The sequence below is a fragment of the Lactuca saligna genome, chromosome 3, assembly GCF_052625555.1.
Source record: "Lactuca saligna cultivar CGN05327 chromosome 3, ASM5262555v1, whole genome shotgun sequence".
Taxonomy (NCBI): Eukaryota; Viridiplantae; Streptophyta; class Magnoliopsida; order Asterales; family Asteraceae; genus Lactuca; species Lactuca saligna.
In genome coordinates this window covers 181,900,715-181,911,076 of record NC_136419.1, presented here as the reverse complement: position 1 = coordinate 181,911,076, position 10,362 = coordinate 181,900,715, and the positions used below count along the sequence as shown (strand labels likewise).

Here is a 10,362-nt window from a genome sequence, read left to right as displayed (position 1 = left end):
TGGTATGTACTTGACCCGACCCGGCATGGTCCATTTGGGTTGCACTTCACCGACACAATTTATATGGATAATCTTTTGAGAATAGTATGTTTATGATTAATATTAATATATTATAAGTTCTAATATATTATCATGGAATCATATTATTTAATTAGTATTGATCAAGAATTAATTTATAATTAATTAAGTGATCAAAAGGAACTAATTAAATATGGACTCTTATATATATATGGAATGGGCCAAGTTCATTTAGGCTGGGCTAAGCTTTCATGGATAGTCCATGGAGTGTTTAACCCATGGATCCTAGGAAATGATAGGTCATGGGTATTAGGGTTTAACCCTAATCCTCCATACTATATAAAGATGTCCTTGGTTAGTGAAATGGGCACTAGTGTGGATACACTAAGAAGGGCTAGCCAATTTCACAAGAGAAAACCAAGTATCCATATTCTCTAAAGTATTCCAAGGTGTCTTGGTGATTTGTGATTCCACTTGAGGCTTCCACACTATTGGGGCTAAGCTCTTAAAGCTTGAAGACATCAAGCTACATCAAGAGGTATGTATTCTATCTTGTTACATTCATAGTTTTTGTATGCTAGATTAGGATAATACCTTGGATGTTCTTATTTGCATGTATAATAGAGAAAACATAGATCCAAGGTATTTAGGGTTGCATGTACACTTAGGAGTGTTAGAATGCTCAAAACCCAACAGGAACATCATAAGGGGTTACGATATAGCATCCTAGCTCTTGGAGTATTTCAAACTCCCAAAGAGAACCCAAAAGACCATAATATGCTAAAAAAAAGCCCTAATCTCAATCTAACACAAAGAGATTACAAGATAAGATGTTTATACCTTCTGGAGCTAGCAAACTTGATGAAGATTTCGGATCTACAACCTCAAGTCCAACCAAAGCTTGGTCACCAAGCACCACCTTCTTCAATGCACACAAAACAACACCAAAATTACTTCCAAAGCTCAAGAACACAATATGGGAGGCTAAGGTTTTGATCATAGGGTATATGAGGTACAAAGACTGATAAGAGGCAAGGCTCAAGGGACATAATGAGTTTATATAGGGGTAAAACCCTAAAGATTAGGGTTTTTAGTTGGCTAGAGTACGCCCCACGTTCTTCTACGTATGCCCAACATACGTGGGTGCATCCGCGATCCATCAATGAGCTAGTAAGTCCGCGTTGCTGAGTTGATGTGAGTGCGAGCTAGAATCTGGCTGAGTGTATTCTCACGACGTGAGTAAGGGTTGCTCACGACGTGAGGGTCAACTGTTGGTATGTTGACCGTTGACTTTGACTTTGACCATTAACTTGTCGACCTGGGTTAAACTTTTGGACCAAACGGCTGGATTTAGGGTCTTAGACTACGGTTGGACGTTGTATGATTTGATAGATGATTTTTACATTAATTATGTAGCTGTGAGCGGCAGTTTAGTTGACCTCATGATTCAGGTGAGTTTTCTCACTATATTGAAGAATGTTAGATGTCTGTGTGACACTTGCATGTGCTAATGTGGGTTAGGCCCAAGTATATGGCTAGGCCCAAGTATGTGGGATAGGTCCAATGCCACGGGCTAGGCCTTAGTATGTGGGTTAGGCCCAATCACATGGGATAGGCCCAATAACATATATGATGTGCTAGGTCTAGACTTGTATGGTATATGATATTTTGGGGGAACTCACTAAGCTTTGTGCTTATGGTTTTGTGTTTACATGCTTTAGGTATTTCTGGTTCACAAAAGGAGGAGCTCGACTTGATCGCACTGCATCCCCCGAAGTTTATTTTCCGCATTGACTTGAACACTTTGATGTTTTGAGAATGTTTTTACTATGTTTATCTTTTGGAATAAATAGTTGATTGATTTCGGAGTAATTAAAATGAAAATTTTTATCTATAATTTTTGGAACGTTACAAAAAGAAGAATGAGAAAAAACTGAAATGACACAGAAAAAATGAAAAATAAAAGGTGAGTACATCTTGTGGTCATATGAAACAAAAGAAAAAGAAGAGAGTGAGAAAACCTACTAATTCTATTAATGATTTACATATATGACAAGATTCGACACATTTTTTTTAGTCCTAAATGCATATCAACATATGTTTTTTCCTCAAGTAGAAAAAAGCACTTTCATGGGGAAATTTAGATGTTATGGTTTATCAGATAAGTGGGTTGTATTTGAAATATTTCCATTTAAAAAGATTGTATTTTACAAGTTGATATAAATTGATATAAGATGAAGCTGCTCATGGATATACACATGAGGATAGAGTAGTTGATAACATTTGACAAAAGATTTGGAAAGATTTGTGGCATGTTTATTAAGTGCCTATAAAGTTGGGTTTTTAAATTTAACCAAGTACAGTATTTATTGTTTTTTTTGACATTATATTTTTAGTGACTTTAACAATAAAAGATTAACGTGATGATAAATGATATAAATAAAACTTTAAGGGATTATGAACGTTAAAATTTAAAAAGCTAGACTTGATTCAAGAAGGTTAAATAACCACGGGGACCGTTCTTGTTATTTACTCTAAAAAATGGACCATTGTTGTACTTGTTCTCAGCTTCCTGTCATTCCCCATTCTTCTCCGACGGGTTTTGTTCCCACTCCGGCGAATCAACCTCTGTGCTCGCCACGTGCTCCAGTGCCGGTTGGTTTTCCACCTCAAGCGGTTGAGTCTCCACCATTTAGGGAACCAATGCTGTAGTTCCTGCTCCTAAGTCCTCTGCCTAGCAAGAAGAAGACGGAGGTATATAAGAAGCTATGTCTCCCGGTCTCTACGTCTTCATTTCATTAACCGGTTTATTTTCTGAACTTTTGTATGAGACTCATGAACAATCGTACATCAATCTGCATCAAAGTATGTAACTAGGGCATAATTACAGTTAGACCTCACAAATTTTCTTCTTAAATATCGATTTAGGTTTCGTTCAATGCATATATGCAACTTGATCTGACCACTTTCCTTTAGTTATAACTTACATTCTAAGCATGAAAGAGCGTAAAAATACTCATTCATGTCACCATTTGTCAGCATCGAGAATCTGCCCTTTCATATTGTCTTTCTTTCTTTTCTGCCATTAAATACCACATCAACGCATAAGCTCTTGTTTCTTTGGAACTGAAACTGGTATTGTATGCAATGAAGGTGGTTTGGTCTCTAAGATCCATCTCTTTCTGGAACACTGACAATGAGAATGCAATTGGCGACCTCTACATTTCATGTTCTTGACTTTAAGCTCAAATGGTTTGGACGATGAAAACCCATCAAAGAATGGAAGGCTAACACAGTTGAGATAACATCGATTTAAGCAATATAACTATAGGAGAAGAAGGTGGGGACCATTGCAGAAACAACGGTCCACTTGTTTATTTATTGTTATAAAAATTGGGTCAAAGTAACATTTACATCTTTTGTAAGCAAACTTTTAAATATAATGATTTGGTAAATATATATATTTGTAGATACTTTCCTTTAGTTAAAAACTCCAATACTGTGTATCTGGACAATTGCAACTTGCAACTTTAGGGGCCACAAAATTTTGGTGTGGATTTGTTTCATCCACATCTCTACAATAAGCAATAATTCAGATTGTTCTCCCTGTATAATGATACATTCTCCAGAATAAACAATTATTGATACATTCTCTCTCTGCATCCTTTCATCCAAATCTCTATTTTATATTCTCTGCTCTAACAATAAAGCAATGGCTGAAATCGTTCTTTCTGCATTCTTGACAGTAGTCTTTGAAAAGCTGGCCTCTGAAGCCTTGAAGAAGATCGCTCGCTCCAAGGGGATTGATTCTGAGCTCAAGAAACTGAAGAGGTCATTAATCCAGATCAGATCTGTGCTTAATGATGCTTCTGAGAAGGAAATAAGTGATGAAGCTGTTAAAGAATGGCTGAATGGTCTCCAACATTTGTCTTACGACATAGATGACCTACTTGATGATTTGGCAACCGAAACTATACATCGTGAGTTGACCCACGAATCTGGAGCCTCCACCAGCTTGGTAAGAAAGATAATCCCAACTTGTTGCACAAATTTCTCACTAAGTAGTAAGATGCGTAACAAGTTAGATAATATTACCATCAAGTTACAAGAACTGGTAGAGGAAAAAGATAATCTTGGTTTAAGTGTGAAAGGCGAAAGCCCAAAACATACCAACAGAAGATTACAGACCTCTTTGGTAGATGCATCTAGCATTATTGGTCGTGAAGGTGATAAGGAAGCGTTGCTCCATAAGCTGCTGGGGGATGAACCAAGTGATAGAAACTATAGCATTGTGCCGATAGTTGGTATGGGTGGGGTGGGTAAGACCACTCTAGCTAGACTTTTGTATGACGAGATACAAGGGAAGGATCAATTCGAAGTCAAGGCCTGGGTTTGTGTTTCTGACGAGTTTGATATCTTTGGTATAAGCAAAACTATCTTCGATTCCATAGGTGGGGGAAACCACGAAATTAAGGATTTAAATTTGCTTCAAGTAGCTATAAAAGAAAAGATTTCAAAAAAACGATTTCTTCTAGTTCTTGACGATGTTTGGAGTGAAAGCTATGCCGATTGGGAAATTTTGGAACGCCCATTTCTTGCAGGGGCACCGGGAAGTAAGATTATCATGACGACCCGGAAGTTGTCGTTGCTAACCAAACTTGGTTACAATCAACCTTATAGCCTTTCGGTTTTGTCACGTGATAATGCTTTATCTTTATTTTGTCAACATGCCCTGGGGAAAACTAACTTTGACTCACATCCAACACTAAAACCACATGGCAAAGGTATTATAAAAAAATGTGCTGGTTTGCCATTGGCTTTGATCGCACTTGGGAGGTTGTTGAGGACAAAAACAGACGAAGAAGAATGGAAGGATTTGCTGAATAATGAAATATGGGATTCAGGAAAGGGAGATGAGATTGTTCCGGCTCTTAAACTAAGCTACAATGATCTCTCTGCCTCTTTAAAGCAGTTGTTTGCATACTGCTCCTTGTTCCCAAAAGACTATGTGTTCGATAAGGAAGAGTTGATTTTGTTGTGGATGGCAGAAGGGTTTTTGCACCAATCAACCGCAAGCAAGTCAATGGAACGCTTAGGTAATGATGGTTTTGAAGAGTTGTTGTCAAGATCATTTTTTCAACATGCACCTGATGACAAATCATTGTTTGTGATGCATGATATCATGAATGACTTGGCAACGTCTGTGGTAGGAGATTTTTTTTCAAGGTTAGACATTGAGATGAAGAGGGAATTTAGGAAGGAAGCTTTGGAGAAGCACCGCCATTTCTCATTTGTTTGTGAGAGATACATGGTTTACAAAAGGTTTGAGGCATTCAAAGGAGCTGGAAGTTTGAGAACATTCTTAGCAGTGTATGCTGGGAAAAAAGAAAGTTGGAGAACATTTTACTTATCAAATAAGGTCCTTGATGACTTACTTCTCGAGTTACCTTTGTTAAGGGTTCTAAGTTTGTGTCAACTTAGCATATGTGAGGTACCTGAATCAATTAGTAGTTTGAAGCACTTGCGGTATCTTAATTTATCTGGAACTGAAATCACACATTTACCGGATAATGTTTGCAACCTTTATAATTTACAGACGTTGATTGTTTCTGGCTGTTATTGTTTAAAAAAGTTGCCTGAGAGCCTCGCAAAGCTCAAATATTTGCGGCATTTTGACATGAGGAATACTCCAAGTGTAAAGAAGGTGCCCTTAGGGATTCTTGAGTTGAAAAGCCTACAAACTCTGTATGGGGTTGCTTTTGGAGGAGACAACGGATTTTCAATAATTGACATTAAAGATTTAAAGGCTCTCCAAGGGAAAATTACCATTAAGGGGCTGGAAAAAGTACAAGGCTCAATGCATGCACGGGAAGCGAACTTATCTGAAAAGAAGATAAGTGAGTTAGAGTTGGAATGGAGTGATGAATTTGATGGTTCTCGAAAGGAAACGCTTGAAAAGGAGGTTCTCACTGAGCTCAAGCCTCATAATGATACTTTAAAAGAACTAAAAATCGTGTCATATGGAGGTATAGAGTTTCCAAGTTGGGTTGGGCATCCCTCGTTTGGTCAGCTGACTCGTGTTTCGATATATGGGTGTAAAAAGTGTACATATCTACCGCCACTTGGGCAGCTGCCATCACTTAAGGAGTTGTTTATTAATGGCATGGATGAGGTGAAAGGTGTGGGTTTGGAGTTTCTTGGGACTACTGGTCTTGCATTCCCATCACTTGAACATGTAACTTTTCGAGATATGAAAGGGTGGGAGGCATGGTCAACCAATAATAATGGGGTAATTGTTGATACAACATTTCCATGCCTTCAGAGGCTTTGGTTAGAGAATTGTCCTAATTTGGTTAGAGTCTCAGTTGAAGCATTACCTTCCCTGAGGAGTCTAAGGATAAGTGGGTGCGGTCATGAAGTGTTAGGAAGTCTGGTTCGTGTAGCTTCATCGATCACCAGCTTGAGTATAAGTTCTATTTCAGGACTTAATGATCAGGTGTGGGGAGGTGTTATAGAGTATCTTGGGGCAGTTGAAGAACTAAATATTGAAGACTGTAATGAAATAAGATACTTGTGGGAATCAGAAGCAGAGGCAAGTAAGATTCTTGTGAATTTAAGGAAGTTGGATGTAGCTAGTTGTTCGAATTTGGTGAGCTTAGGAGAGAAAGAGGAGGATAATTCTGGGAGCAACCTAACGTCTCTTACGACCTTGGGCGTATGGAATTGTAAAATCTTGGAGCATTGCAGCTGTCCAAATAGCCTCAAGTCACTTTTCATCCAGAATTGTGATAATCTGTTGGAAAAGGAGTTGCTAGGAGGACGAGAGAAGCCTCTGATCAACTCAGACATACTCATGCTTGAATCTGTATATATACATAATTGGCCAAATCTGAAATCTATCACTGATTTGAGTTCCTTCAATCACCTCAGGGAACTTGTAATAACAAATTGTCCAAATATGGAGTCATTTCCTGACCACGAGTTGCCAGAACTCAATGTGTTAACACATCTGAGAATATTAAATTGTCAAAGTATGGATTCTTCCTTTTCTCGTGGGCTTTGGCCTCCAAAGCTGTCCTCTCTTGAAATAGGGGGGTTGAAGAAGTCCATTTCAAAGTGGGGCCCACAGACTTTTCCAGCCTCGCTTGTGGACCTATTGTTAGTAGGTGGACAGTCGGAGGATGTGAGTAATTTCAGTCAATTGTCCCATCTTCTTCCTTCATCTCTTACTTCTCTTGAAATATACGATTTTGAGAAAGTGGAATCAGTTTCAATGGGACTCCAACACCTCACCTCCCTCCAGGGTCTCCGCCTTTACAACTGCCCAAAGATAATTGATCTACCAGAAATGTTGCTGCCTTCACTCTTGAGGTTGATAATTGTTGGATGCCCAAATCTGAAAGAAAGGAGTAGTAAAAGAGGCTCCTACTGGCACCTTGTCTCGCGTATCCCCTTCATCCAGATATCCTGAGGAGTTACAAACTTACTCTGAAGGTATGCTTCTCCCTCCACCTTGATAAATTATAAATATATAATAATTGATTTTGCTTTCTTCTATAAACAAAATGCAACTATTCTATCGATATAAGCGTGTATATAATAAAAAAAATATTGTCAGTGTGTCAATATATATGGATGCTAAAATGCACATGCGATTGTTTCTTTTTCTGTTTCTAGTTATTGAATATGATTGAAGTTGTGTACATGGAAAGCCCATCATGAATTCCAAAATAAGTCAAAATATTTACTTAAGAAGCGTAAATACTTCAATTTTCTAAAGAAAATCAGCAGATTCAAAATTCCAAAATAATTTGTGAATTAGGATTGATTGTAGAGTTCGCATTATTTGGTGAAGTTTTACAAGTTAGACTTTAAAATCTTTATACTAATACTTGAAGTATAAAGTATAAACAAACAATATGAATATGCTCAAATGATGAATCATTTTACATACATGAGAATTTTAGAATTATTTATTTCAAAATGTCAATTATTATGTTCTTCATTCATCAATCCATCTAACCTATGAGTAATACTAACTTAACACATTACAAACTATTATTTGAAATGACATTGATCAAGTGTATGGAGGGAGGTTTCATTAAATATGTTGATTTTGATTTATTCTGCAGTTTCTATTCTGCACTCTTTGCTTTCTGAAATTTTGGTCAGACACTTTGAGAAAGTGAAATAAGTTTCTCTCAAGCATCTACGAAAAGTGTTTCTGCCTTCACTTTGGAGGGTGAGGATCTATGGATGCCCAGAACTAAAAAAAATAAAAAAAAATAGTAAAAGAGGCGACTACTGGCCCCTGATCTCCCATATCCCCTCGAAATTATAAGTTTAATATGAAGGTAAGCCCCTCCCTCTGTTTTTCACTTCTTGTAGTTTATAGTTCAGTGTATGCATAAATTAGATAATAAGTCATTCTTTCACTCAAAAATAAGACTTTGGCGATCATTCAAGAATAAGTAGGTATATCATAATTCATAAATGATAAGTTTTTGTCCCGATATCAGCAAGTTGTATTGTTGACCAATATGATTTAGTTCTGAAAACAGAGAAAAATTGCCTTAAGATAGTTCAATAACCTATTAGTAGTATTAGATAGTTATTACTAGCTCTAAAATTGTACTAATAATTTCTTTTTTGGATTTTTGTAGGCGAAAGAAACACGACAAAAACAGAGTGTCTGATAGAAGGTTGGAAAAACATGCATCACAATCAAATCCGTGGTTGGGCTAATGATTATGTAAGTTAATACTTTGTTATTTTGTTGATAAATAATATTGTTGATTCACAAGATAGATTATAATAGGATGCTGTTGGTCTTGAGTCTGCTCAAATATGCATAATAGCAACCTACTTTATGTCGTTTCCCAGTTTTGGCAATGTACTTTTAGGATCAATTTTACAGTGGTTTTCTCTTTCCCAATCATTTGGGCTTTGAAAAATGTTTAGAAAATAATTAAAGATGGAAAATTGTTTTTAGTTGAAATATACATAGAAAGTCCAGATCATTACCATGTTAACATCTTAACATTACCCGGTAATTCTTATCTGAAATGAATGAAAATAACACGTTGTTTGCTAATGTGAATAAAAGGAAAAATTCATTACCTAAAATGGAAATCGACCTAAAGTAGGTTGCTATTCTTTGACTTTTCCCTATAAAGTAAAGGTAGTTGTATCAGTTCTTGATAAAACTGTTTTAGGTTCTGTTAGTACTAAATCTAAATGTGGAGGTAATGCTGAGATTACATAGCAATGTACTCTCTAACTCCTCTAAATGTAAAACTGATGACAAAGAATATAAATCCAGTCAATTTTAGGTTCTGTTTGTGCTAAATGTAAAGATTATGAAACAAAATTCCAGAAAAATTGTAGCTTCAGTTATGAACAAAACTCCAGCAGCAGTTATGGAAGTGTGTTGCTATTTCTTGAATTTAACCAGAAAAATTGTAGCTTTTCGTTAGAAAACGAAAAGACAAAACAGGGGCTGCAGTGTCAATGGGATAAAAACTGCATCTTTTTAAGCTAAATTTCAGTCGATTTTGTTGTCTAAATTCATTTTTAGTTGGGGCAATGCAAAATGTAGTATTCCTTTTGGGGTACAAAATACTACTTCTGAACGTTGTGTTTAAAAAAAATATGCAGAAGAGGCTTGTTGTAAAGTGTGATGCACGTAAGCAACATGGACAATTCTATTCTTCAGTCGATGGTCACAGTCACACCAAGGGAGTGGGCCAAAAGCTTGCAACCAGCATAGTGATGTGCTTCTACAAGAGTATAATGATGATGAGAAAGCAGGAGACAATGAGTTGTTTCTTTAATGCTTGTTTTTTCTGAATAATTTGTTTCTTTCAATGGATTGTTTTTTTTTTCCAAATGATTTGTTTTTAGTTAGATTTTGAATGATCGCTATATTGAAGAATTGCTTTGTATTTAGACTATGGTATTAAAATTGATATATTTCTTGAAATTTGGTTTTTTGGATATTTTTTTTTATCAAATTTTGTTAGTTTTGGAAAATTAAAATAAAATTAAAAAATTATTAGAAATTTGGTTTCTACCTTTAGGTAGGACATGTGGTCGCTATAGAAATTGAAACAACTTTAGGCCTAGTACCTATAGGAGTGAAATGTCCTCGTTATAGGTATTAAAAATAAAACTAAAAAGAATTTATATAGTGAGGACATGTCACCTATGTAGGCATCGGATATACCCATGACTTATTTGATGCATGGTGCAACAATTGATTGCATATAACGATAGATTTAGAAAAAAAAAAAAAAAAAAAAAGAAGTTATTTCTCCTATTGTTTTGTGCACTTGTTCTAGTATA

The 10,362-nt window shown here is 36.2% G+C and overlaps 1 protein-coding gene across 2 annotated transcripts; it reads left to right on the top strand.

Annotated features, from left to right (window-relative positions):
- The first annotated feature begins 3,631 nt into the window (after window positions 1-3,631).
- On the top strand, window positions 3,632-10,014 carry LOC145037579 (putative disease resistance RPP13-like protein 1). Of its 2 annotated transcripts, XM_078986270.1 has the most exons (4): window positions 3,632-7,512; window positions 8,151-8,372; window positions 8,682-8,770; window positions 9,676-10,014. In XM_078986270.1, the coding sequence occupies exon 1, from the start codon at window positions 3,731-3,733 to the stop codon at window positions 7,487-7,489; it is 3,759 nt and encodes a 1,252-aa protein (XP_078842396.1). In that variant the 5' UTR covers window positions 3,632-3,730; the 3' UTR covers window positions 7,490-7,512; window positions 8,151-8,372; window positions 8,682-8,770; window positions 9,676-10,014. The 2 variants fall into 2 exon arrangements, with proteins under 2 accessions (XP_078842396.1, XP_078842397.1); XM_078986271.1 differs by lacking the exon at window positions 8,151-8,372.
- Window positions 10,015-10,362: the final 348 nt, after the last annotated feature.